Source organism: Bos indicus x Bos taurus, chromosome 18 (genome assembly GCF_003369695.1).
Source record: "Bos indicus x Bos taurus breed Angus x Brahman F1 hybrid chromosome 18, Bos_hybrid_MaternalHap_v2.0, whole genome shotgun sequence".
Lineage (NCBI taxonomy): Eukaryota > Metazoa > Chordata > Mammalia > Artiodactyla > Bovidae > Bos > Bos indicus x Bos taurus.
The window spans coordinates 5,385,189-5,412,714 of NC_040093.1; the positions used below are offsets into that span (position 1 = coordinate 5,385,189).

General features: G+C 42.1%; 1 protein-coding gene and 1 pseudogene across 1 annotated transcript; both read left to right on the forward strand.

Annotated features, from left to right (window-relative positions):
* The first annotated feature begins 9,701 nt into the window (after positions 1-9,701).
* On the forward strand, positions 9,702-27,489 carry LOC113876066 (putative protein ZNF720). Its single transcript, XM_027514893.1, has 3 exons — positions 9,702-10,614; positions 11,105-11,194; positions 27,182-27,489. The coding sequence occupies exons 1-3, from the start codon at positions 10,455-10,457 to the stop codon at positions 27,298-27,300; spliced, it is 369 nt and encodes a 122-aa protein (XP_027370694.1). The 5' UTR covers positions 9,702-10,454; the 3' UTR covers positions 27,301-27,489.
* Positions 21,010-21,927, forward strand: LOC113876069 (annotated as a pseudogene).
* Positions 27,490-27,526: the final 37 nt, after the last annotated feature.

Here is a 27,526-nt window from a genome sequence, read left to right on the forward strand (position 1 = left end):
GTGCTTCCTAGGCGTTGTTTGGTAAGCTGTAAAAGTCATGAATCTCATATCCTAATATCAAAAAATGAATATTGTTGACAATTTCCCTAAACTGGTCCATGCTGTTGCTGCCTCAGCATCTGTCTGGGCAGCAGGCAGCCTGTGGTTTCTTGAACTCACAAAAGCCAGTCCTGTGAGCACCTGCTCTAGATGACCTCCTTCCTTGAGATCAACAGTCTTGCTGAACCCCAGGGTCTACTTTACAAGCCCCACTTCAATGACACCCTCACAGTGCTCACCGGATTTGTTGTTTTGGTTTGAATGGGTTAGTTCACACACACCCTAGGGAGCCCAGAGCACCTCACCCAGCATAACTTCTACAGGCTAAACTGTAAGAACTGGTGTTTTCTCTGCCTGATTCTAGCTTTGACCTCTCTCAGAAATTCCTGCCCGAAATCCTCCCCTACAGAGAGGTCTTAGGTGTGGTGAGTGTGAGGCTTTGAGCTCAGGACTCCTGAACGATGGTTTGAGAGAAGAAACATCAGAAAAAATTGGGACTTGCTGATGACTCCATTAACGGCCACACTGTAGACCTGCAGATTGATAACTTTTTGGAGTGGGGACCTGACCACCAGGGATTTGTATTCATTGAAACTGTTCAGAAAGAATCTTTAGCCAAGTAGTTTCCATCTGGTTTCCCATCAGGATCACATGACCAGTGTCAGGAACTGACCTCACTGATGCCCTCCCAACAGAGTTCTATGTTGGTCCTGTGGGAGCATCACTGTGGTGTCTAGGAAGTGCTCCAGGGGATTCTAAGCAGAGGTCCGGGTTAAGGAAGTGCTTCCTGCTCCATCTGTGAGAGCTGAGCCCTGGCTTCCTCCACGGAGAGGCAACAGGGTTGGTCTAGCTGGATTTGGACAGGGAAAGTCAGTCAGCTCACATCATCTGTGTGAGCAGAGTGTTAGGAGCTCTCTATGGCGAGAGAACAATCAAGAAATAAGTTCACAGGCTGGTGTCCAGGTAGGAATTGATTGTTCCTGAATCTCTCCTGAGACAGAGGACAGGAGAGGTCGGTCTTCCCAGCTTTTCAAGGCCCTTCTGTCTGTAGGAGCATTGGTTGCAGGTTAAAGAGCTGTGGTGATGCCCTCAATGGTATTTTCTCAAACCTCAGAAGTGCGTTTGCAGCCTAACATCCCCAGAGAAGACAGAGCAGGAGGAAGAAGAGGAGGAAATGGCAACTTCTCAGGTAAATATCCTGTCCTGGGTCTGGGGCTGCATCTGCTTTTCCTCCTGAAATGCCCAAATGAGAATCTGCAAGCCTTTAGCTTTCTGCTCCTAGTTTTTCTTCCCGGGTATCTCATCACCTTATTTCGTCCCATTTCTTCTTATCATAGTGAAGACCAGCCCGTTAGACTTCCTTGTGTCCCAGAGCCTTTGCTCCATTGTCTGCATCCTAGCTTTCTATGGAGCATAATGAATTCTCAACGTGAATCAGCTACTTTCAACTGTTGAAACTATTCTTTTTGTGAGAGATCAGCATGGGGAGTCACTCCTATCCTCACTCCCACTGGGATGTGTTTTGGTGTTGGGATTTTAGGGACGTTGCGAAATGCAGTGATGACTTAGCACCTGGGTGCAATATAGATATTTAAAACAGAGTTTGAAAATGCCATTATACAAAGAACCAACTCTCTTCTGTCCATGGGATTTTCTAGGCAAGAATTTTGCAGTGAGTTCCCATTTCCTCATCCCGGGGTTTCTCTCCACCCTGAGACTGAAGATACATCTCCAGCATTGGCAGGCAGATTCTTTACCACTGAGCCAGCTGGGAAGCCCGGTGACTCAACTCAGAGGTCTAGAGTTTTTCAGAAAATTTTCAGAAATAAAAAGAAAACTAGGAGATGCTGTCCTTTGCATTGCTGAGTCTTACTACTTAAATGCATTAGGATACTAAACAGGGGAAGTATATGTGAAATGAAATTTGCATAAAATTGACAGTTTTAAATGTTAGATTCAAGTTATAATTTCATTGTTAATTCCAGAATGCCCAGGCAGTGATTGTGCATCTTTCATGTGATTCATTTACACCGTGACATCTGATGTCCACTTGTTCTGGAGACGTCACTCTGACATCATGAGACTATGAAGTTCATACTTCTCTCTCTCTCTTTAAACAAGGTTGTGGAAAAAAGGAATAAGGAATGTGTGGAAATGCTCATAGTTAATGGAGAAACTCCCCATCTTCTTGGTTTCTCTTTGCTTCTGAGAATGAACAGTCATTGTGTTGATTATAGATAGTGGGTTTTCGGGGTAGGGGAATTGATCACTCAAGCCCAGGTGTGATGTTTCCAGAGCACTCCAGGCTCAAATCACAGACACAGTCTTTTTACCACCTCCCTGTACTTCTACGCCATGACTCATGTTCACTGGTTTAAGTGTTTCTGTGAGATTCCCATGCTGTGAATTTGTTTTTTTCCACTTGACTTGAACAAGTGTCATGAAAAGAAAAATGACGGATGTGCCTAAACTATCACAATTAACGAAGTAACTTCCTGTCTTCTTACCTTCTTTCTGCTTTGGAAAATGAACACTATATTTAATGTGTGTTTAGCAGAGATGCTGGGTTTGGGGAATGGCGGTTTTCATCCCAAGCCCAGGTCTGATCTTTTCCAGTACACTTCATGCTCACATCACAGAGTCTCTTCACAGTTTTGTATTTTCCAAAATGTTTACAAGAATCTTATGAGTCCTAATCTATGTTCAACTGTGTTAAAATTTAAAATACAGCTCAGTGCAAGTAAAGAATATCATCCTCTAACATTATGTACATTTTACTACATTCAAAATTACCTGAGTTTAGTGACATGAAAATGTTTCTCTCTTCATCCTAATGAGCATATAGCACCATTTGAGTGTATGTCTGTACTCCGTGGAGATGAGTTTGAGTAGGCTCCGGGAGTTGGTGATGGACCGGGAGGCCTGGCTTCTGGTCATGGGATCGCAAAAAGAGGGATACGACTGAGCAACTGAACTGAATTGTGTGTATGAAAATATTAACATGACTTGATCAATTTTTTCTTCTTCTTCTTTTCTTTTTGCTTTGTTTTTCTGAAGAACTTCTGTGGAACGGAATGACTACCCGTTCCAGTATTCCTGCTTGGGAATTTCTTGGACAGAGGAATCTGGCAAGTTAGAGTCCATGGGGTCACTAAGAATGGGACATGACTGAGTGGCTAAAACTTTTCTTGCCTTTAGTATTCTTTCCAGTTACAGAAACTTCTATCAACTTATCTTAGAGTTGTCTCTGTGAATCTGTGTTTTATTAGTTAAAGTCTAAAGTACATAAACTGAAGTAACGTTTAAGCTCTGCTATTTAATGGCTATTTGTTAAAATATGTGCCAAAAAGTACAAGAGCAACATTACTGATTTTTAGTTATTTCTCTTGCACTTTCAAGACTCTGATAAAAGCAATCAGAAAGATATAGAGCATATACTAAATAGTTAAAATGATTCTTTCTGCCAAGGTTGTGGTTACCCAAAGAGTGAAGAGCAGATAAAACCAAGGAGGGTCTTAGAATGCAGAAACTGAAAAACCAAACCCGTATTGTCTCATGTCTGGAAATTCTTTTCCAACCAGCACCCAGACCATGACATTTTTCTGGCTTGTTCAGGGACTTGGAGTCTCTTGCCCCCCCTCGCACCCACCCCCCCCCACACACCACCCCCCCCCCCAACGCCCTCACTTCTCCTTTCTCACAGGGACCCTCTTCCAACAGGCAACTTCTCTGGTGGCAACTGGGGAAGCTGGCCAGGGTTACCCTCTGGTGTGTTCCAAACGCTCCACTGCTCACTGCGCCCAAAGTATCTGTGACTTGAGTGGGTGAGGGTCTCTCCTTTGTTTTTTTGCAAGTGAGGACTATGCCAACCAATATTCTGTGGGCACAGATCAGACATGTAAAAGCCATTAGGGCTCCTGCTACAGAAAGACTCCCATGTGAGGATGGGGGTGTACAGAATGGATCAGGCCACAAGGGCATCCACCCGCAGCAAGGCAACTTTCGTCCACCATGTCAGGCTCATAGTGGTTGAAGCAAAACAGAGAGCGTTCTTCCCAGGCCACTGCCTCCCGGATATGTTGTTCGGCGGATTCCTCAGCCTTCTTCCCTGTCACTTTCTCTTCTTTCCCTTTTGGTTTGGATTGATTTACAGAAGCCTGGGTATTGCCTCTGAGCCATCCCAAGAGTGCCTTCCACGTTTCAGGAAATCACCAAATGGTGAGTCACCTGGTTGCTCCCAGGAATCTCTGTCTTTCTCTGCCCGTGTCACCTGGTGGCTAGCTGCTTGGTTCTCAGAGGTCTCCTCTGACTGTTGGATGTGACTGTTGGGCCGCTCGGCCATTCTGTGCCCTCAGTCACACGGAGAGACCACTGGGGAAAAAGGGACGTCTTTCTGTCAGCCAGTGACTCTCAGTACTCTCATTCTATGGTAGATAGGCTATGAGTGGGTTCTGTTACATCCCAGGAGGCTCTCTCATACTCAACCCTTGGCTACATTCTCAGAAACTGGATACTTTTGACCCTCCAAAAGGCCTGGCTTCAAAACAAACAGAGGACCCCCAAAAATGGCCTCTGAATGGCTCACTAGGTTTTCCAAAAGACGGGAAAGGGTTCAGAATTTCCTTACGTTCTGTTGCCTCCCTGTCTCCTGTCCCTCTGTCTCCAACAGATTTCCTAGATGACCTCTATGTGATCTTTCATATCCACATGATCTCTAGGAAAGGATTCTGAGGTTCCCTTTGGTCCAGGTTTCTTCTATATTCAAAAGCCTGAAGGATCAAAAACTGTCCCAACATTTCTAAAGTATCCCTTTCTAAGGAAGCTTATCTCTCACGTGGAGAGGGAACCAAGCTTCCCCCACACCTGAACACCCTAAAGAATTCCCTTCTGAGTACTCCTGTTTCTCAGGGCTGCCAAGGACCAAGGTTCCCCCAGTCCTGCAAATTCCCTTAACCCTTCAGATTCTTCTGATGGGACAAAGACCTCACTTTCCACCACAGGGACAGTCCAAAATTTTTATCAGCTGAAATGCCCCTGATATCAGAGTCAATTTGAGCATAATTTGTTCTATATTTTAGCTATAAAACTTACTACAGAAAGGGAAGATAACTTTTTGACACAGGATGGCCCTGATATTCTTTAGACTCTGGAGAAAACTGGTTAAAATGAAAGTTTCTTTCCCTTGGAAACTGCAAAACCGGTTCTTTTTGCATATACATTTTAAAACAACTAGTTTGTTAACAACTACATTGGAGAAGGAAATGGCAACCCACTCCAGTTCTTGCCTGGAGAATCCCAGGGATGGGGGAGCCCGGTGGGCTACCGTCTATGGGATCGCACCTAGTTGGACACGACGGAAGCGACTTAGCAACAGCAGCAGCAGCAGCTTGTTAAAAGGCCTGCCTAGGGAAAAGCTTGTAGTTAACCCTTTCCATGTCCTTGAATGTCACTGCCCACTTTGCCTGAGACCTGACTCAGCCTTGGGCAAATCAGAAATTCAAGCCAAACAAAGAAATAAACAAACAAACAAAAAAGGGTCAAAGAGATGTTTTAAATCTTGAGCAGGAAACTATGAAATCTCTGTCTGTCTGTCTGGATTTATGTATGTCTCAGTATGCATTTTTTTTTTTTTTATATATATATAATATTGCTGAAGTTCTAAATGAGTTCTAATTTAAATGGCCTAAAGGTCTTCCCTGGTGGCTCAGAGGTTAAAGCATCTGCCCGCAATGCAGGAGAGTTGGGTTCGATCCCTGGGTTGGGAAGATCCCCTGGAGAAGGAAATGGCAACCCACTCCAGTATTCTTGCCTGGAGAATCCCATGGACGGAGGAGCCTGGTGGGCTACAGTTCACGGGGTCGCAAAAGTCGGACATGACTGAGCGACTTTACTCACTTCACCTAAAGGAAGGTAAGTGCTTACAAATCAGACAATTCTAACTCCAAGAAAAATTTACCTAAATGAATTTCAGATTCACATAAACTGGGAAATACTAAATATCTAGCATTAATGTTTGTTTCCTGATCTAATGTAGATATGTCTAAGAGTCATTCAGCACAGTATTTTCATTGTGCCTATGTTTAGTATTACTTACATATTGTTATATTTTTATATCTGTTACAAGTTTCTCAACCAGGAAAGTACCTCTAGGAAAGGGGAAGGGAAAAAAAAAAAAAAAAAAACTTCAAAGAAAATGTAAAAGAGATACGATCTTTCAGAGAAACTCTTTTAAGAATAATTATACTTTAGAAATATCCCTCTAAAACATTCTCTAGATTTCGGTAACCTGACTTTCTAGGGCTGTGCCAAACTAAATGATGGAAGTTTATTGACTAGCTAGGTCATTTGCAAATAAAATACCATTCTGAAACATTCATTACTGAGAACTAACTTCCTCTTACAGAGAAAGTAGAGATGTTGGACTATTCATGAATAATGCTTGATGCCATCCTGAGATGTTCTCTAGAATATTTTTTTTAGAAATTATTACTGGTATTTATGTTCACCAATCCACAGAATGCTTAAGTTCTAGGCTGCTTAAGGAAAGTAGCATGTGTATTTTCAGTAAAGAAGATATCAGGAAAGAAATTATATTTTATGAAGAGAAAAGGAAGTAGGTCTGACTTAGAGGTGGCTCTTTCAACATGGGAGAACAAAGTAATGGGTACAGAAAGTGATAAGGTTTTATGGAAAGTGGACCCCAAGGGAAGAGTTTTGTACATAAATACATGTTTTCTTGAGATGTTGAGCTGCCTTTGATAATGGATTTTAAGTTTCTTTACCTCTAAAGTGATCTGTTCTAGGTTTACCTTTGAAATCTTCTTTGTTACTTTGGCTAAGTGAATATATTGTTTCCCAGTGATCTATATGATTTTATCTGACTGAGTGTTATAACCCCCTTTGATATTTGTCCACAAAACTTCCTAAATGACTTGACTTCTAGCTGACTTTGGAATGCTTCAGAGGGCCCCTGAGATATCCCAGGGAGCTATTAAACTACCTGGGTTCATTGGACATGTTAAACTACATGGAAGTATGGTTGAAGGGGTGATAAATCTTCTCAGATTGTGCTATATGGTTGATGTTACTAATATAGATATCCTAGAATGATGTGGAAGTCATATATAGATCTGATAGGCCCTAGTAAAATGTGGTCAACTATAATTCTACTTATCCTGTTACAGTGTTAAAGTCACAGCAGTGACCAGGCTACATTGTCAATTGCAGTTTAATCAGATTTAAACATGACTTCTATGGTTTCACTCTGATGCCTTTGTAAGAATACTGCTATTTCAAGATTTATGGAAAGGATTTTTCTGAGGTTAACCGATAAACAAGTTTTGTTTGCTATCTGATGCAAAAAGGCAAAATGGCTATCTGAGGAGGCCTTTACAAATAGCTGTGAAAAGAAGAGAAGCCAAAAGCAAAGGAGAAAAGGAAAGATGTGCCCATTTGAATGCAGAGTTCCAAAGAATAGCACGGAGAGATAAGAAAGCCTGCCTCAGTGATCAATGCAAAGAAATAGAGGAAAACAATAGAATGAGAAAGACTAAAGATCTCTTCAAGAAAATTAGAGATACCAACCAGTCCATTGTAAAGGAGATCAGTCCTGGGTGTTCATTGGAAGGACTGATGCTAAAGCTGACACTCCGATACTTTGGCCACCTCATGCGAAGAGTTGACTCATTGGGAAAGTCGCTGATGCTGGGAGGGATTGGGGGCAGGAGGAGAAGGGGACGACATAGGTTAGATGGCTGGATGGCATCACTGACTCGATGGACATGAGTTTGAGTAAACTCCGGGAGTTGGTGATGGACAGGGAGGCCTGGCGTGCTGCAATTCATGGGGTCGCAAAGAGTCAGATACGACTGAGCGACTGAACTGAACTGAAGCTGGTACCAGACTGGAATTTAGTCTAATCTGTATGTTAATAGAACAAAGCTTTCTTAGAATGCAGCTTTCAATAAGAGATTATGAATTTTTTGCCTTTAAGTCATTTATATTCATTTTTTAAATATTTTGTTACTTTGGTAAAGTAAATAAGCATTACTTAAGACTATGGTACATGTAGACAAAGCTCATTCTTCTACAAACATAACCCCTCATGGTTAGACTTTTGCCATCTTGATGTCCTTAAAACATGGCCATAGTCTGCTCCTAAATCAGGGAATTAAAAATGGGTGAACAGTAGCTGTAAATCAAAGACTCAGAGCTGTTGGAAATCTAACAGGGCTGCCTGGCTTTTCCCGGCTCCCTGACAAACCTCATTTCTATTTGATGGGTTAAAGCCTTCCCTGGCTACAGGGTTAAAGCCCTCATAATGAAAAAAATGTTTCACGGAATAGTAAGTTCTGTTCATTGTTAAACTAAGTTTCTAGTTTTGCTAATTAAAGTGTAGTGTTTACGAAGCCTCACTTCTGAGATAGTTCATACTTACGTTATATTTCTAAAAGATATAATTAAGTTATTAGAAAGGACACTCTAAGTTTGTTTCTAAAGGTAATCTCAGGAAGCAATCTTCAGATAAAGATTAGATGCTCCATGATGTACAACCAGGAGATTAAGACCTGGCTATAGTCGTTTAACAAATGAAGTCAGATGACCTGTGGTATACTGAGCTCTACTTAATGAAAGTGCTTGACTTATCATTTTTACTTACGACCTGACTAATAATTGCTAGCCATAGCTATATTATTTTCTATGTCGCTTGCTTCAGAAGATTGTTTCTTAGGTTACTAAATGTGTGACTGAGCCCGCGATAAAATGCTGATATGCAGCTCCACATGCTATCAATGATTGTAATAATGTAACTCTAGATATGGGAAGAAGCAACAAGAGGGAATATTTTCCAGGACCTAGGTGCTGTAAGACAGGTATGGTCCAGAGACTTTTGCTACTCACAAGGCCTGCTCTAGAAGCAGCACATTGAGTGGCCTATCAATGGAACTTTCCCTAGACCTGGGAATGAGTCTTGCCAGTGCCGTAGGACACAATGGACAAGAAATGCCCCCAAAGCATGGTTAAATATGTGGCTATGAAGGGACCCTGCTGACTGGACTCTGCCAGCAGTCTCTACAAAGATGACATCATGACCACTGCAAGCTCCTGACTTTCAACACCCCCCAAAAGGAGTTCAGAGTAGAGATCAGAAACAAGGAACTCTGTGCTCTGGGAAAAACCCAGAACTGGCCTTCCGAAGGTCAGATGTTTTCATGTAAAGATTTTATGAGCCCAAATTCTTGCTGCTTCTTGTACCTAGAGAAACACTAACATCACGAACCAATGTCCGGTTCTGGTTTTCCTGGCTAGCCCCTAATCTTTGGGCCATGTACCTTTAACTTTCTTGTAAAGTTTGTTTCTTCTAAAATACCACAACTTTCCAAGTGGTCGTGCAAGAATATTCCCTGACCAACACCTAAACAATGCTGAAACAACTCACCTTATCATTCAATGGACTCTCATCTCCCTCCATAAATGGTGCCTGACTGAGTAGGCAAAGGGAACTCAGAGCCCCATGGCACCCTGGCTCAGCCTGAAGAAGCCAGAGCAGTCATTGCTCCATTTTCCCTGAAACTGGATTCCCAAATGTGTGAGAAGGGAAATGGATAAATAGTTAGACATGAGCAGGGTATGAACAAGGGCCAAAGAATTGGCCCTAAAACCAAAGAGAGTCTTGGAATGCAGGAATGGAAAAACAAGACCCGTTAGCATTTTTCCCTTCCCCATGTTGTAACTGTTGATGGATTTCAGGTCCTCCTCAGCAGTATAAACGGTCTCCCCTCCTACCCCATAAGGAGAAAGTATTTTTCTTACTCTTCCCCCACCCAGTATAGGTGCCTCATCCATTCAGCAAATGATCTGCAAGACCCCTGTCCCACTCTTTGTACCCTGTCTATGAAAGTAGACTAAGGACCCCTGTTCAACATTCTTTCTGCCTTGAGCTGGCCAACTCTTCTAACAACATCCCCCATTCTAAATTCTTACCTTACTATTCTATTTCGTTGTGGTTCAAAATCGTCATTCATCGAGCAGAATTTTCAACATTACTAACTCAAATAACCTTGCTAAAAATGTGGCACTTTGGCCGCACATCAGAACTCTTGGCTCAGAATACACTTAAAAAAAAAAATTCCTGTTTCTTTGATAAACAATTTCTCTTATGTCATACGAGTAGAACACTGAAGAATAAATATGCTCATGCTGCCCTGATTATTTTATAATTGCTCTTTCAGATGAAACTAGTCTCCCTAATGGCTTGTAGATCAATAACTCATCTTTTTTTCTTCATATCAGAAGTTGGGTAGAAAGGAGTACTGTGTAAAAAGTGTATTTTGTAATGCCAGCCAAGCCACTAAATCACGACCAGTTCTCTGAACTTGCCATTTTCATCTTGGGTCACATTGCAAAGTCTTCCCATGGCCACATGGCATCTGTACTTTGTATTTCAGGGACGAATGACGTTCCAGGATGTGGCCACAGACTTCACTCAAGAGGAGTGGGAATGCCTGGACCTCAGTCAGCGGGAATTGTACAGGGACGTGATGTTACAGAACTACGGGAACCTGGCCTCCTTGGGTAAGGATAACTGCCTTCCAGAATTCCTTATCTACCCACTGGGTTTTAGTTCTGTCATGTCAAGAATGTCTTCTGAAATTTTCTGCTTCCCACAGTTTCAGATCTCTGCGTTCTAGGGGAAAATGGGTATTTGTGAGTTTAGAAAGAAAGGCTTCATGATGATTCGTTATACTGGTGACGTTTTTCTTCCTTGATGTACTCTGCCTCCTTCCTTCTAGGTTCGTGGTAATTGTGTAAGTTCTGTGGTATTAAATAATTGTACCCTCTCTTAATTTCACATTGACATCACTTACTTTGCCTTAGTACTACTTGACCAGAATCTCAGGATCTGATTGTGAGGTGTGTGTTAGTCTTGTATAGCTGCTTTGAATATAGTATTTAAGGAAATCGTTTTCTAGAACAAAATGCGTTGTCGTTTCACCTGAATACATATTGGATTCGATACTGATGAATCTCTAACAACACAAATATTCCTTTCTCTGATAAATAGGGCTTGTGTCTACACTGGACCTGGTCGCCTTTCTGGAGCAATTGAAGGATCCCAGGAATACGAGAATGGAGACAACAACCATTTACCCAGGTAGGTATAAATGGATGGAGATGATGACTCAGATGAGAGGTCCGAGGAGCAGTGAGGAACTCATCCTTCATCACATAGTGTTGGGAGATTTGCTTCAATGGAAATGGTTTTCAAAAACCTGGGTTTGTGTCTACTACTGTGATAGAAATGTATCACCTGCCCCATTCTCTCTCTGAAATCATTCATGAATTTATCTCCAGTGATTACTTTTCTCCATCACAGATCAGATCAGATCAGTCGCTCAGTCGTGTCCGACTCTTTGCAAACCCATGAATCGCAGCACGCCAGGCATCCCTGTCCATCACCAACTCCCAGAGTTCACTCAGACTCATGTCCATCGCGTCAGTGATGCCATCCAGCCATCTCATCCTCTGTCGTCTCCTTCTCTTGCCCCCAATCCCTCCCAGCATCAGAGTCTTTTCCAATTAGTCAACTCTTGGTATGAGGTGGCCAAAGTACTGGAGTTTCAGCTTTAGCATCATTCCCTCTAAAGAAATCCCAGGGCTGATCTCCTTCAGAAAGGACTGGTTGGATCTCCTTGCAGTCCAAGGGACTCTAAAGAGTCTTCTCCAACACCACAGTTCAAAAGCGTCAATTCTTCGGCGCTCAGCCTTCTTCACAGTCCAACTCTCACATGCATACATGACCACAGGAAAAACTATAGCCTTGACTAGACAAACCTTTATTGGCAAAGTAATGTCTCTGTTTTTGAATATTGCCGGGGTCCAGCTCGGGTGGATCCAGGGAATTCGAAGCGGGGACAGCGTCGGCGAGGATCAGGAAAGAATTGCTTAAGTAAAACGTTAATTAAGGATATAAAGAGTGGTTAAATAAGGATAGCTCAGTGAAGAAATTCAGTGGAGAAAAGAGGCTGAAATAAGGATAGCTCAGTGAGGAAATTCAGTGGAGAAAAGAGGCTGAATAATTCAGCCAGAAGGTGAGAGAAAGTATGACATGGGGAGACCAAGTTTCGGTGAACAAGGCCCGCACTTTATTTTCCAAAGTAGTTTTTACACCTTAAGTTATGCATAGAGGATAATGGGGGAAGGGGTAGAGTCATGCAGTAAGCCAGGCTTTCTTCCTGCAAACCTATCATATGCAAAAGTTTAGGTGATTTGCATCATCTTCTGGCCCAGAGGCCTGTTAACATTTTAAGAAACTTATTTTTCTCTAAAGGTGATTATTCTAAAGTCAGGCGCCACCCTCCAAAAGCATTAAAGTTGCATTCCTATAGGACAAAGGTGTGGTGGGCTATAACAAGAAAAAGAATTAACTCAAGGGTCCAAGATTACAAACATTAAAGCTACTACTTACACCAATTATATTAATCAATACACTGCCAGGGACACAGCAGGTAAGGGATATGGAAACTTAGCAGCAAACATTGGCGCAACAAGTGAAAAACCCTTCACCAATACAATTTCTAATCAATCTTTTAACTGCTCAAAGGAATCTGAATGCAGACAGTTTAGAACATCTCCTGCCTCTCACAGTTGGGAGGCTCTGAACAATCACATGTGGCCAGAAAAACCTATTCAGGCAGGCTAGAGGACTTCCAAGGAGTTTGTAGGTTGAAACACTGTCACACCCAGGAATTATCAACTGGAGCTGTAAGCTAACTCTTTTTTCAGAGAGAGGTAGTGGGGGACAGCCCCCCGAAAAGTCAGAGGTGTAGGTGAGAGCACAAAGCAGAAAGTAGGCAGACTCTGGTTTTGGGGGATAGATGTTCGAGAATTTCCAGGGGGACTCCTGAGGCTTGATCCCACCTTTGCGTATGCCGAGCCTCCTTCCCCATGACCTTTTCCAGGGGAGGAGCTCCTGCTCCCGGCAGAATATGCTATCTAGGTTGGTCATAACTTTCTTTCCGAGGAGTAAGCATCTTTTAATTTCATGGCTGCAGTCACCATCTGCAGTGATTTTGGAGCCCCAAAAAATAAAGTCTGAGACTGTTTCCACTGTTTCTCCATCTATTTCCCATGAAGTGATGGGACCGGATGCCATGATCCTCGTTTTCTGAATGTTGAGCTTTAAGCCAACTTTTTCACTCTCCTCTTCCACCTTCATCAAGAGGCTTTTTAGTTCCTCTTCACTTTCTGCCAGGAGGGTGGTGTCATCTGCATATCTGAGGTTATTGATACTTCTCCCAGCAATCTTGATTCCAGCTTGTGTTTCATCCAGTCGAGCGTTTCTCATGATGTACTCTGCATATAAGTTAAATAAGCAGGGTGACAATATACAGCCTTGACGGACTCCTTTTCCTATTTGGAACCAGTCTGTTGTTCCATGTCCAGTTCTAACTGTTGCTTCCTGACCTGCATACAGATTTCTCAAGAGGCAGATCAGGTTGTTTGGTATTCCCATCTCTTTCAGAATTTTCCACAGTTCATTGTGATCCACACAGTCAAAGGCTTTGGCGTAGTCAATAAAGCAGAAATAGATGTTTTTCTGGAACTCTCTTGCTTTTTCCATGATCCAGCAGATGTTGGCAGTTTGATCTCTGGTTCCTCTGCCTTTCTAAAACCAGCTTGAACATCAAGAAGTTCACGGTTAACGTATTGCTGAAGCCTGTCTTGGAGAATTTTGAGCATTACTTTACTAGCGTGTGAGATGAGTGCAATTGTGCGGTAGTTTTAGCATTTTTTGGCATTGCCTTTCCTTGGGATTGGAATGAAAATGGACCTTTTCCAGTCCTGTGGCCACTGCTGAGTTTTCCAAATGTGCTGGCATATTGAGTGCAGCACTTTCACAGCATCATCTTTCAGGATTTGGAATAGCTCAACTGGAATTCCATCACCTCCACTAGCTTTGTTCGTAGTGATGCTTTCTAAGGCCCCTTGACTCCACATTCCAGGATGTCTGGCTCTAGGTCAGTGATCACACCATCGTGATTATCTAGGTCGTGAAGATCTTTTTTGTACAGTTTTTCTGTGTATTTTTGCCATCTCTTCTTAATATCTTCTGCTTCTGTTAGATCCATACCATTTCTGTCTTTTATCGAGCCCATCTTTGCATGAAATGTTCCTTTGGTATCTCTGATTTTCTTGAAGAGATCTCGAGTCTTTGCCATTCTGTTGTTTTCCTCTATTTCTTTGCATTGATCGCTGAAGAAGGCTTTCTTATCTCTTCTTGCTATTCTTTGGAACTCTGCGTTCAGATGTTCATATCTTTCCTTTTCTCCTTCGCTTTTCGCTTCTCTTCTTTTCACAGCTATTTGTAAGGCCTCCCCATACAGCCATTTTGCTTTTTTCATTTCTTTTCCATGGCGATGGTCTTGATCCCTGACTCCTGTACAATGTCACGAACCTCATTCCATAGCTCATCAGGCACTCTATCTATCAGATCTAGGCCCTTAAATCTATTTCTCACTTCCACTGTATAATCATAAGGGATTTGATTTAGGTCATACCTGAATGGTCTAGTGGTTTTCCCTACTTGCTTCAATTTAAGTCTGAATTTGGCAATAAGGAGTTCATGGTCTGAGCCACAGTCAGCTCCTGGTCTTGTTTTTGCTGACTGTATAGAGCTTCTCCATCTTTGGCTGCAAAGAATATAATTAATCTGATTTCGGTGTTGACCATCTGGTGATGTCCATGTGTAGAGTCTTCTCTTGTGTTGTTGGAAGAGAGTGTTTGTTATGAGTAGTGCATTTTCTTGGCAGAACTCTATTAGTCTTTGCCCTGCTTCATTCCGTATTCCAAGGCCAAATTTGCCTGTTACTTCAGGTGTTTCTTGACTTCCTACTTTTGCATTCCAGTCCCCTATAATGAAAAGGACATCTTTTTGGGGTGTTAGTTCTAAAAAGTCTTGTAGGTCTTCATAGAACCGTTCAACTTCAGCTTCTTCAGCATTACTGGTTGGGGCATAGACTTGGATTACTGTGATATTGAATGGTTTGCCTTGGAAACGAACAGAGATCATTCTGTCGTTTTTGAGATTGCATCCAAGTACTGCATTTCAGACTCTTTTGTTGACCATGATGGCCATTCCATTTCTTCTGAGGGATTCGTGCCTGCAGTAGTAGATATAATGGTCATCTGAGTTAAATTCACCCATTCCAGTCTATTTCAGTTCGCTGATTCCTAGAATGTCAACATTCACTCTTGCCATCTCTTGTTTGACCACTTCCAATTTGCCTTGATTCATGGACCTTACATTCCAGGTTCATATGCAATATTGCTCTTTACAGTATCGGACCTTGCTTCTATCACCAGTCACATCCACAGCTGGGTATTCTTTTTGCTTTGGCTCCATCCCTTCATTCTTTCTGGAGTTATTTCTCCATTAATCTCCATTCTCCATCACAGTATGAACTAAAAGTCTCCTCGTGCCTTGTGACAAACTTCATTCATTCGTTGCTCTTCCATTTCTGAGGGCTCTAGGAAAACTCTGCCCATTTCTGAGTAGCTGTGTGACAGTCCTTTTAATGTTTCCTTCTACCTCTAGACAGAAATGTGTGAGTGAAGTGGTAGACAAACTGCCAAACATCTAGGATTATTAGGGATGGGTTTTTGTTCTCTGATTTATAATTTCCTATCCACTGGGAGCGACACATAGGACCTTCTAAATAAATTTCAAATTCAAGTAAGTTTTCATTGCAGAAAGCAAAACCTGGTGAAAATGAAACAATGCACATCTCAGGTTGACTTGAAAGTTTCTCTTTACCTTATATGATCTCATACTAAATATCTTTAGTGTATTTGCCCCAATTCTAACATGCTAAAATACTTATTATATTCTATTACCTCATAGAATTTTAAAATAAATGGACATAAAATCTTAGCACATTTTCCACTATATTATTAATGGTTGATTTAAACTATGACAATTTTTAGATTATATAAAGAAATCTTTATTAAAAGTTCTAATTGGAATATAGCTGTTTTCCAATTTTGTACTCCTATACAGCAAAGAGAATTAATTATAAATATCAGTCGGTTCAGTTCAGTTGCTCAGTCAAGTTTGAGTCTGCGATCCATGGTCTCCAGCAAGCCAGGCTTCCCTGTCCATCACCAAGTCCCAGAGCCTGCTCAAACTCATGTCTATCGAGTCAGTGATGCCATGCAATCATCTCACCCTCTGTCGTCCGCTTCTCCTCTCATCTTCAATCTTTCCCAGCATAAGGGTCTTTCTCAGTGCATCAGTTCTTTGCATCAAGTGGCCAAAGTATCGGAGCTTTACCTTCACCATGTCCTTCCAATGAATATTGAGGACTGATTTCCTTTAGGATGGAGTGGTGTGATCTTCTTGCAGTCCAGGGGACTCTCAAAAGTCGTCTCCAACACCACAGCTCAAAAGCATCAATTCTTCGGCATTCAGCTTTTTCATGGTCTAACTCTCACATCCATATATGACTACTGGAAAAACCATAGCTTTGACTAGATGGACCTTTATCAGCAAAGTAATGTCTCTGCTTTTTAATATGCTGCCTAGGTTGGTCATAGCTTTTCTTCCAAGAAGCAAGTGTCTTTTACTTACATGGCTGTAGTCACCATCTGCAGTGATTTTCGAAGTCCAAAACCAAGTCTCTCACTGTTTCCACTGTTTCTCCCCTTGTTTGCCATGAAATGACTGACCGGTGCCATGATCTTCGTTTTTTGAATGTTGAGTTTCAACCAGCTTTTTCAGCCTCTTCTTTCAGTTTCATCAAGAGACTCCTCAGTTCCTCTTCGGTTTCGGCTGTAAGGTGGTGGTGGTGTCATCTGTGTATCTGAGATTATGGATGTTTCTCCCTGAAATCTTGATTCCAATTTGTGCTTCATCCAACCCGGTATGTCGCGTGAAGTACTGTGCATATAAGTTAAATAAGCAGGGTGACAAATGATGTGCTCCTCTCCCAACTTGGAATCAGTCCGTTGTCACAGTCAACACTGTCAACAGTTCTCACTGTTGCTTCTTGACATGCATACAGATTTCTCAGCAGACAGGTAAGGTAGTCTGGTGTTCCCATCTCTTTAAGAATTTTCCACAGTTTCTTGTGATTCACAAATCAAAGGCTGTGGTGTAGTGAATAAAGCAGATGTAGTTGTTTTTCCAGAGCTCTCTAGCTTTTTCTATGATCCAAGGGATGTTGGCAATTTGATCTCTGATTCCTCTGCCGTTTCTAAATCCAGCTTGAACATCTGGAAGCTGTCGGTTCACGTACTGATAAAACGTCACTTGGAGAATTTTGAGCCTTTGCTATTGTTTGAAATGAGGGAAATTGTGTAGTAGTTTGAGCGTTGTTTGACATTGCCTTTCTTTGTGATTGGAATGAAAACTGACCTTTTCCCATCCTGAGGCCACTGCTGAGTTTTCCAAATTTGCCAGCCTATCGAGTTGCAGAACTTTAGCATTATCATCTTTTAGGACTTGAAATAGCTCAGCTGGAGTTCCATCAGCTTTGTTGGTCGTCATGCCTTCTAAGGCTGACTTGACTTTTGATGCCGGGATGTCTGTTACTAGGTGAGTGATCACACCATCGTGGTTATCTTGGTCCTTAAGATCTTTTTTGTATACTTATTCCATGTATTCTTGCCAACTTCTCTTAATATCTTCTACTTCTTTTAGGTCCATCCCGTTTCTGTCCTTTATTGTTCCCATCTTTGCATGAAATATTCCCAGTACCTCTAATTTTCATAAGGAGATCTCTAGTGTTTACCGTCCTATTGATTTCCTTCCCATTTAGGTCTCCACAGAGCAATGAGTAGAATTCCCTCTTTCAATCATAGTTTTAAAGTCTCTCTTCTTATTTAATTTCTTAAAACCAGTACTATATTAAGTTTATCTTATTTCTATTCAGCTTCCTTGGACACTGTCTTATGTGTCCTCAGTTTCTGACTAGTTCTCTGTCACTATCATTTATGATTTTTAGATCAAAAGACCGAATAGAACATTCTCAGAAACATGTGTGGCAAGAAGTACATTAAAGAATTACTAGGCACCTAGGATTTGTGAAAGTGTTTGGTGTCTCCACTTAAGATGACTAAAAGCAAGAAGTAATCATCAGATTGCCTATCACCTCTTAATTCAGTGGTCCTTGGAGGTTTTTATCTTGTTTCTTCCCCTATAACCTATTTCTTTGCCATCTCATTTTGTCCAGCGTTCTGTTTGTGGTCTCTGTTGTGAAGGGTGCAGAAACCTAGTTAATCTTCCTTTTGGTATCTGCACCTTGGTGGGTGAGGTTGGTCCAGAGGTTTGTACCCTTTTCCTCCCTTGATCTGTGCTTTGATTGCTGTTAACTGTGACCAGAACCTGCTGGGGAGATTCAGGGCTGTTTCCCCCTTGTTCTGTGGTTGTTACTGCCCTGTCTCTGGTGGTGCCTGCTCCCTGCGTGGGGTAATAGAGCCCCCAGATCTGAGTCTTCGCTGTGAATCTGATCTGTGGTGCCAGGCAGGTGGGATTGGAGCACACCCACTGGGAGAGAAGTCACTGAGTATTACTCCTCTAGGAGTGTTCACCTCAGGGTGTGCTCTGGTGTCCCCTCTCATGCGTTCTGCAGGCTCTCGTGATATGGAGTGTTGGCACTGCACTTAGACCACCTTAACCATGGGCATGATGGCACATGGCCCTGGTGGCTCTCAGATGTTTTTTTTGCAAGGTCACCAGCACAGATTCAGTGAAGTCAGGCCCTGGGATTGCATTGGGTGTGCAGCTGAATCCGCTGTGGTGCTACGGGGCACCTCTGGCTCTGTCCTGGCCCAGCCCCCTTGTGTAGAAGCCCACAAAGTCTACAGCTGCTAAAGCTACACCTGCCATGACTGGGAGAGCCCTGGTTGTTGATTCAGATGCTCTGTAGGGGCTGAGGTTACAAGGCCGGTTGTGGGTGTAAGCCCATGGCTTGTGTTGCTCCAAGGAGAGGTTTCAGGTTTCTTCTTTATCCCTGGGTTTCACCTGTGCTTTCAGCTCCATCTGTGCTTGTGGCCAACTCACAGGTGTCTTCTCCTGAAGCTGCCCCCGAGCACAGGATTCTGCTGGTTGTGGAGGAGATGGATGGGGGAGGCTGTGTATGGGGGCTCAAAAGTCCTACGTGGGTGGAGTTCTTCATAGTCCTTGGAGAGCAGAAGCCGGCACAAGGGACAAGGGATGCGTGGGCTTCTTGTTTGGGCGTCACTCACCAATGGCATTCTGCTCTATGGTGGTTCAGGCTTCACCACAAGCATCTTGTTTGCAGAGCTCCTCCATCATGGCCATCCCTTCAGGATGTTTCCTCATAGCCAACAGTAGTCCTCTGCCTCGGTCCGCTCTACAAACCCCACATTTCAGTACCCAGCCCTTGTCTGCATTGCTGGACATGCCTCTAAGGCTGGGTGAGCAGGGCTGGGGTCAGCACCCTGTGTGCAGGTCTCACTCTGTCCTGCTGCCGCACGCTGGTTGCCATGTTTTCTTTGCACAGAGAATGAGGCTTGCCTTCTGTCCAAACTGAGCTCCCCCAGTGAGAGTCTTCCCCGGATATGGAGACATCTCCTCACTTTCATCTCCCGGGAGGGTTACAGGCCCCAACCCACTTCCTCTCCTCTTCTTTTTCCTTCTTCTTACTTTTGTCCTACCTGGCTCAGCAGGAATCTTTCTTGTCCTTTCAGATATCCAAGGGCCTCTGCTACTGTTCAGCTGGGCTCCGAGAGAATTGTTCCATTTCTCATTCATTTGTGGAGAGAGAGATGCACTCCGGATCTGCCTAAGCCTCTGGCATCTTGATCCTTCGGTCTCTATTTTATTTTTAAACTAGCTAATGGTCATCAATTTTCTTTAAATCTTTAAAGATATTCACTGAGAATAGCAGGGGAAATTACTTGTTATTTGGTATCTTTCAGCTATGTCTCCACAAGACACCCAGGATTTGATGCCAAAGAATCCAGCGTTAGAGGATGTATTCCCAAAAGCAATCCTAGGAATATATCAAATATTTCACCTCAGAAACTTAAATTTAATGAAAGACTAGGAATATACAAGGGTATATGAAAGACAGAGAGGATGTTTTTATGGAAATAAAGAAAGGGAGACAGTTACACATAATGCTAACATTACTGCCAAAAGCAATGAGCAACGTGAGTTAAACTGGGAAAAACACCAACTTCAATCTTCAATATCTGCCGAGAAGTGTAAGAGTTTAAGAAAAGATTTCCATCCTTTTTTGAAACCTACATATTCTCTGAAGGGACATGTGGAAAATATGGAAGGTAATTTAGTCTCTACTGCACATCCTCACTCATACAATTGTGAACGTGGGCTTCGACTAAACATACATTCAAGGATGTCTGAACATGTAAAATTTAACAATGAGTGGGAAAATTCACTATCTAATCAATTTGAGAGATCCGTGAGCAGAGAGTCATTTTTCTTCCCCTGACAGATATTTTCTCTCCATTCCATGATATATAATGTTGATAATAATGGAGGAGACATAATCCAGCCATCATTGTTCAATAAATATTGTGATATGGTTAATACACAACAACTTTCCATATGTAATAAAATGAGTCAGACCTTAAGTAACAGCTCCAGCTCCAATAATTGCAAGAGTATTAATGGTGGACTGAGAAGGTATTCGGGCAAAGAAAATGAGTATAGGGTTGAAGGAGACTCAAAACTTTTGAAACATCAGGGTTCCGAAACATCAAACAAGGGTTCTAAAAGTAATAAATGTAGAAATACCTTTGATCAAATGTCCGGTTTTTCTCTAGATAAGAGTACTTGTACTGAAGAGAGGACTTGTACTGAATATGGGAAGGTTTCTAATCAGTCTTCAGAACTTATTCAACAGCAGACTGTTCACAATCCACAGAAAGAAAACAAGTGTAAGATATGTGGGAAAGTATTTAGTAACTCATGCCATCTAAGTAGACGTAAGAAAATTCATTCAGGAAGGAAACCTTTCAAATGTACAGAATGTACCAAGGCATTTAACCATAGCTCACTTCTTACTAAACATCAGAGAATTGACGCTGGAGAGAAACCTTATAAATGTACAGAATGTGGCAAAGCCTTTAATCACAACTCAAATCTTATTCAACATTGGCGAATTCATACGGGAGAGAAGCCTTACAAATGTACAGAATGTAGCAAAGCCTTTATCTGCTACTCACAGCTAACCTATCATCAGTGAATTCATACTGGAGAGAAGCCTTATAAATGTAAAGAATGTAACAAAGCTTTTATCCGTGGCTCACATCTTATTGAACATCAGCAAATTCATACTGGAGAGAGACCTTATAAATGTAAAGAATGTGGCAAAACCTTTAATCGGAATTCAATTCTTACTACACATTTGCGAGTTCATACTGGAGAGAAACCTTATAAATGTAAAGAATGTAACAAAGCCTTTCATCGTCCCTCACTTCTTACTTGACATCAGCTAATTCATTCTGGGGAGAGACCTTATAAATGTAAAGAATGTAATAAAGCCTTTATTCAGTGCTCACATCTTACTCAACATCAGCGAATTCATACTGGAGAGAGACCTTATAAATGTACAGAATGTGACAAAGCCTTTGGTCATTGTAGTAATCTCACTAAACATCTGAGAACACACACTTGAGAGAAGCCCTAGTAATGGAACAAGTGATAGAAGAGGTTTGCCCTAAACATGCATCAGAAAACACAAGTGTTTATATAAGAAACCAATGGAAATGATGTAACAAATATATAGAAAGGTATTTAATCTAAAGTTAAATCGAAGTAAAGATGCGTGCTCCTGCTGCTAAGTTGCTACAGTCGTGTCTGACTCTGTGTGACCCCATAGACAGCAGCCCACTAGGCTCCCCCATCCCTGGGATTCTCCAGGCAAGAACACTGCAATGGGTTGCCATTTCCTTCGCAATGCATGAAAGTGAAAAGTGAAGTAGCTCAGTCATGTCCGACTCTTTTCGACCCCAAGGACGGCAGCCCAGCAGGCTCCTCCATCCATGGGATTTTCCAGGCAAGAGTACTGGAGTGGGGTGCCATCGCCTTCTCCAAAATATGCATACTAGAAGGCATTTCATCAATTTTGTTTTCAGAAGTTTCTCTGAAGGAGAATGACTGCAGGGAGCACTCCATAGTTAAAACTGATGGAAAATGGATATTTTAGCATGAATCGTGAGATGAAGGTTAATGGTTAGAACATTACAGTTCTTAGCAATGTATATATGCTTGTTAATAATGATGTGATGTGAGGTTATTTGGAGTGAATAATTCACCACTCAAATAATCCACGTTATGCTTTCTTACTAGTGTGTTTGCAAACATAGGTTTTTGATGATTTATTAAAGATTAGCCTTTTTATATTGTGTTGCAACCATTTCTGTCTAATCTCCATTAGAAGACTGAGGATAGCATAAATGAAAATGGACAATGAGCATTTAAATAGAGGTGTTTATCGTTGACGTGAAATATCTGGAGGTTGCCATGAAGTAAGTGATCATTTAATCTTTCCGTGTGTTAAAGTAAGACAGAAGTTCGTTGTAATGTTTCAATAGTAATATCCTTCATTTGTAAGAAGAACACAATGACAGTTCACTGCAATATTGATGTATCTTTATAATATCAACACAAGTCATGATTATTACTTGACAGTGTTGAAATCAAGACAGCAATAACCTAGAAAAGTAATAAACCCTTCCTGGAAAAGGCATGGAATTGGTGCATATCATGCTTGCTAAGTGCTTCCTAGTCTTTGTTTGGTAAGGCATGGAAGTCAGAAATCTCACATCATTATATCAAAAATTGAATATCTTTCTCCATTCTTTTGATCTGTATTTAATCATGGATCATACCGCAGATTGTAAAAGGTTTTATTTCAACTATGTGTGAAATTTAATACATGGTTATTCATAAAAGTGAATGGCTTTTATTGTTTCGGTTGTTGTAATGAATGAAATGTTAACCCACCACCAACAGCAACCTCGCCCACCTTATTTAAGGTTGTAGTGAAGAGATCGCAATTAACTGTTCGGTAACACACAAGGATGGCATATGGGGAAATTAGTTTACTCACTGGATTTAAACTTCTCATAACTTCATGTACATTCCATCATTTCTAGGTTGTATCTCGTCTTTCATTTTGTAACTACTTAGACACTGGGATGATTCTAGCAAGAAAGATGATACAGAGTATTGTTGACAGTTTCCCTAAACTGCTCCATGATGTTGCTGCCTCAGCATCTGTCTGGGGATCAGGCAGCCTGCAGGTCCTTGAGCTCACACCAGCCAGTCTTGTGAGCACATGCACTAGATGAACCCCTTCCTTGAGACCAGCAGTCTTGCTGGACCTCAGGGTCTATCCACAGACCCCAGTTCAATCACACTGAGAGAGTCAATTTCTAGGCAGGTTGATAAGTCCAGGGGTCCCCAAGGAGAGAGGGGTCTGGAATTCTCAAGGAGGAAGAAAGGACAAATGTAGTTTTATCCTGCTTGAGGACACTCTCTGGAAAAACACTTTCTGGCTAATTTTGTTGTCTTAAAATGTAAATTATGGGAGTGGGTCTAGTGAGGTCTTTACAACCTCCAGACAGTCTTTCGATTCACTGGAATAACAAAAGTATGTAACTCCTTTGCTAACACTAGCGAGGGGGCACTCTTTCTGCCCCCTTCTGAAGTCTATGTCAGAAGCTTTCTCTATCTCTTTTATACTTTAATAAAACTTTATTACACAAAGGCTCTGAGCGATCAAGCCTCATCTCTGGCCCCAGATTGAATTCTTCTCCTCAGGAGGCCAAGAATCCAGGGGTCTTTTTTGGTTGAACAGCAACCTTTCAACACCCTCACAGTGCTCACCGGAATCCTTGACTTGGTTTAAGTGAATTAACCCACACTCAGCCTGGAGAGCCTGAGGCACTTCACTCAGGGTAAAGTATAAAAGCTGAACTGCAAGTACTCCTGTTTTCTCTGCCTGATTCAAGCTTTAACCTCTCTCAGAAATTCCTGCCCTAAATCGTCCCCTACAGAGAGGTCTTAGGTGTGGTGAGTGTGAGGCTTTGAGCTCAGGACTCTGGAATGTTGGTTTGGGGGAAGAAACATCAGAAGAAAATGGGATTTGCTGATGACTCCTTTCACAGCCCGAATGTACACCTGCAGATTCATAAGTTCTTGAAGTGGGAACCTGACCACCAGGGATTGGTATTCATTGAAATGGTTCAGAAAGAATCTTTAGCCAAGTGGTTACCTTCTGGTTTCCCATCAGGATTACGTGACCCATTTCAGAAATGACCTCACTGATGCCCTCCCAACAGAGTTCTGTGTGGTCCTGTGGGAGTATCAGTGTGGTTTGTAGGACGTGTTCCAGGAGATTCTAAGCAGTGGCCCGGATTAAGGACGTGGCTCCTGGTCCATCTGGCCCATCTGAGAGCTGAGCCCCGGAGTCAGTCTGAGGAGAGGCAGCAGCGTTGGTCGAGCTGGATTTGGACGGAGGAAGTCAGTCAGCTCACATCATCTGTGTGAGTGGAGTGTTAGGAGCTCTCTATGGGGAGAGAACAATCAAGAAATGAGTTCACAGGCTGGTCTCCAGGTAGGAATTGATTGTTCCTGAATCTCTCCTGAGACAGAGGACAGGAGAGGTCAGTCTTCTCAGCTTTTCAAAATCCTTCTGTTTGTAGGAGCGGTGGTTGCAGGTTAAAAAGTTGTGTTGATGCCCTCCAAGGTATTTTCTCAAAACTCAGAAGTGCGTTTGCCACGTAATATCCCCAGAGAAGACAGAGCAGGAGGAAGAAGAGGAGGAAATGGCAGCTTCTCAGGTAAATATCCTGTCCTGGGTTTCGGGCTGTGTCTGCTTTTCCTCCTAAAATGCCCAAATGAGAATATGCAAGCCTTTAGCTCTCTGCTCCTAATTTTTCTTCCTGGGCATTTATTATCATCTTATTTTTTCCTATTTCATATTATGATAGTGCAGACCAGCCCTTTAGACTATTTCCTGCTGTCCCAGAGCCTTTGCTCGATTGTCTGCATTCTCGCTTTCTATGGAGCATGATGAATTCTCAACGTCAATCAGCGACTTTCAACTGTTGAAAATATTCTTTTTGTGAGAGATCAGCATTTGGAGTCACTCCTATCCTTACTCCCACTGGGATGTGGTTTGGTGTTGGGATTTTAGGGACGTTGCGAAATGCAGTAATGACAGCACCTGCATGCAATTTAGATATTTAGAACAGAGTTTGAAAGTGCCATTATACACAGAATCAACTCTCTTCTGTCCATGGGATTTTCCGGGCAAGAATTCTGCAGTGGGTTGCCATTTCCTCCTCCCTGGGATTCTCTCCACCCTGAGACTGAAACCGCATCTCCAGCACTGGCATGCAGATTCTTTACCACTGAGCCAGCTGGGAAGCCCAGTGACTCAACTCAGTGGTCCAGAGTTTTTCACAAAATTTTCAATGGGCATTGTACAGGGACTTGATGTTAGAGAACTATTGGAAGCTGGCCTGCTTAGATGATGACAGCTTCCTTCCAGAATCCCTTATCTATCTACTGGGTTTTGGTTCCATCATTTCTAGAATGTTTCTGAAAATTTTTGATTCCCACAATAGTTTGAAATCTCTCCTTTCTAAGGGAAATGGGTATGTATGAATTTGGAAAGAAAGGCTTCATGATAATTCATTATGCTGGTAATCTTTTTCTTCCTTGATGTACTCTGCCTCCTTCTGTGAAAGTCAATTCCTAGGCAGGTTGATAAGAAGTCCAGGGTCCTGAGGAGGAAGGGGGAGGGGGATGGTCTGGGATTCTCAAGGAGGAGATAGGGGTCTGCAATTCTAAAGGAGGAAAAGACAAATACCTTTTTTCCCTTTACATTCCTTGGTCTTAGACACATAAAATGACTTTTTTTATGTCTTTATGAGTCTTAGACACAGGACTTTTTCTTTAAGCCCAGAACTGATGATTAAACAACAAACAACTCGGTTTTAAACTCTGTACTAGGGATTATATAACAAAATGTATCCTGCTTGAGCACAGTTTCTCCTTCCTGAAAACCTTCTGACTAATCCTGATATCTTAGAATTTATATTATGGGAAAGGGTCTGATTCAGTTCAGTTCAGTTGCTCAGTCTTGTCTGACTATTTGCAACCCCATGGACCGCAGCACACCAAGCCTCCCTGTCCATCACCCACTCGTGGAGTTTACTCAAACCCATTGAGTCGGTGATGCCATCCAACCATCTCATCCTCTGTCTTCCCCTTCTCCTCCTGCCTTCAATCTTTCCCAGCATCAGGGTCTTTTGAAATAAGTTAGCTCTTCGCATCAGCTTGCCAATGTATTGGAGTCTTAGTTTCAGCATCAGTACTTCCAATGAATATTCAGAACTGATTTCCTTTAGGATTGTGGGAGTGGGTCTGGTAAAATTTTTACAACCTTGAGACATTCTTTTGATTTATTGTAATTACTGATTAAAAAAGTATATAGCTCCCTTGCTTAGACTAGCAAGGGGGGCACTCTCCACCCGCTTCTGATGTCTACGTCAGAAACTTCTCTGTCCCTTTTTCGCTTTAATAAAACTCTGCTACACAAATGGTCTTCAGCGATCAGCCCTGGTGCCTGGTCCCTGGTCCCAAAGTTAAATCTTCTTGTTTGGAGATCATGAATCTGACACCCTTCACTGGAACGTATCACTGCATTCTAGGTTAGTGGTAATTGTATAAGCTCTGTAGTATTAAATAGACACACCTGGTTTTTTTTTTTTTTTTAGATTTTTTTAAATTATTATTTTTACTTTACAATATTTTATTGGTTTTGCCATACATCAACATGCATCTGCCACAGGTGTACACGTGTTCCCCATCCTGAACCTCCCTCCCCATACCATCCCTCTGGGTCTATTGCACAGTTACACACTTACTTTGCCTTCGTAGTACTTGACCAGTATCTCAGGATCTGATGTTATGTATTTGTTAGTGTTATATAGGTGATTTGAATAAAGGATTTGGGGAAATCATTTTCCAGGCTGTATTAACATTGTCTCTCGCGTTCTCGTCTCAACTGAACACATATTGGATTGGACACTGATGAGTCTCTGAAACACAAATATTCCTTTTTGTGATGAACAGGTCTTGTGGGCTCTAAGCTGGACCTGATTACCTTTCTGGAGCAACTGAATGATCCCAGGACTATAAGGAGAATGGAGGCAACAGCCATATTCCCAGTATGTATGAATGGATGGAGATGATGACTCAGATAAGAGGTTCAAGGAGCTAGAGGAAGTCATCCTTTATCAGGTGGTTTTGGAAGATAATCTTCAGTGGAAATGATTTTGGAAAACCTGGGTTTGTGTCCACTGCTGTCATAGAAATGTATCACCTGCCCTAGTCTCTCTTAAATCATTCATAAATTCATCTCCAGTGATTACTTTCCTTCATCGCAGTGTGAACTAAAAGTCTTCTCTTGTCTTGTGA

Excerpts from the sequence above, each read along its gene's own strand:
- LOC113876066 (XM_027514893.1), top strand. The coding sequence starts at position 10,455 with ATGGCCACATGGCATCTGTACTTTGTATTTCAGGGACGAATGACGTTC. Across the intron at positions 10,615-11,104 it reads CGGGAACCTGGCCTCCTTGG|GGCTTGTGTCTACACTGGAC; the intron begins GTAAGGATAACT and ends TCTGATAAATAG. Across the intron at positions 11,195-27,181 it reads GACAACAACCATTTACCCAG|GTCTTGTGGGCTCTAAGCTG; the intron begins GTAGGTATAAAT and ends TGTGATGAACAG.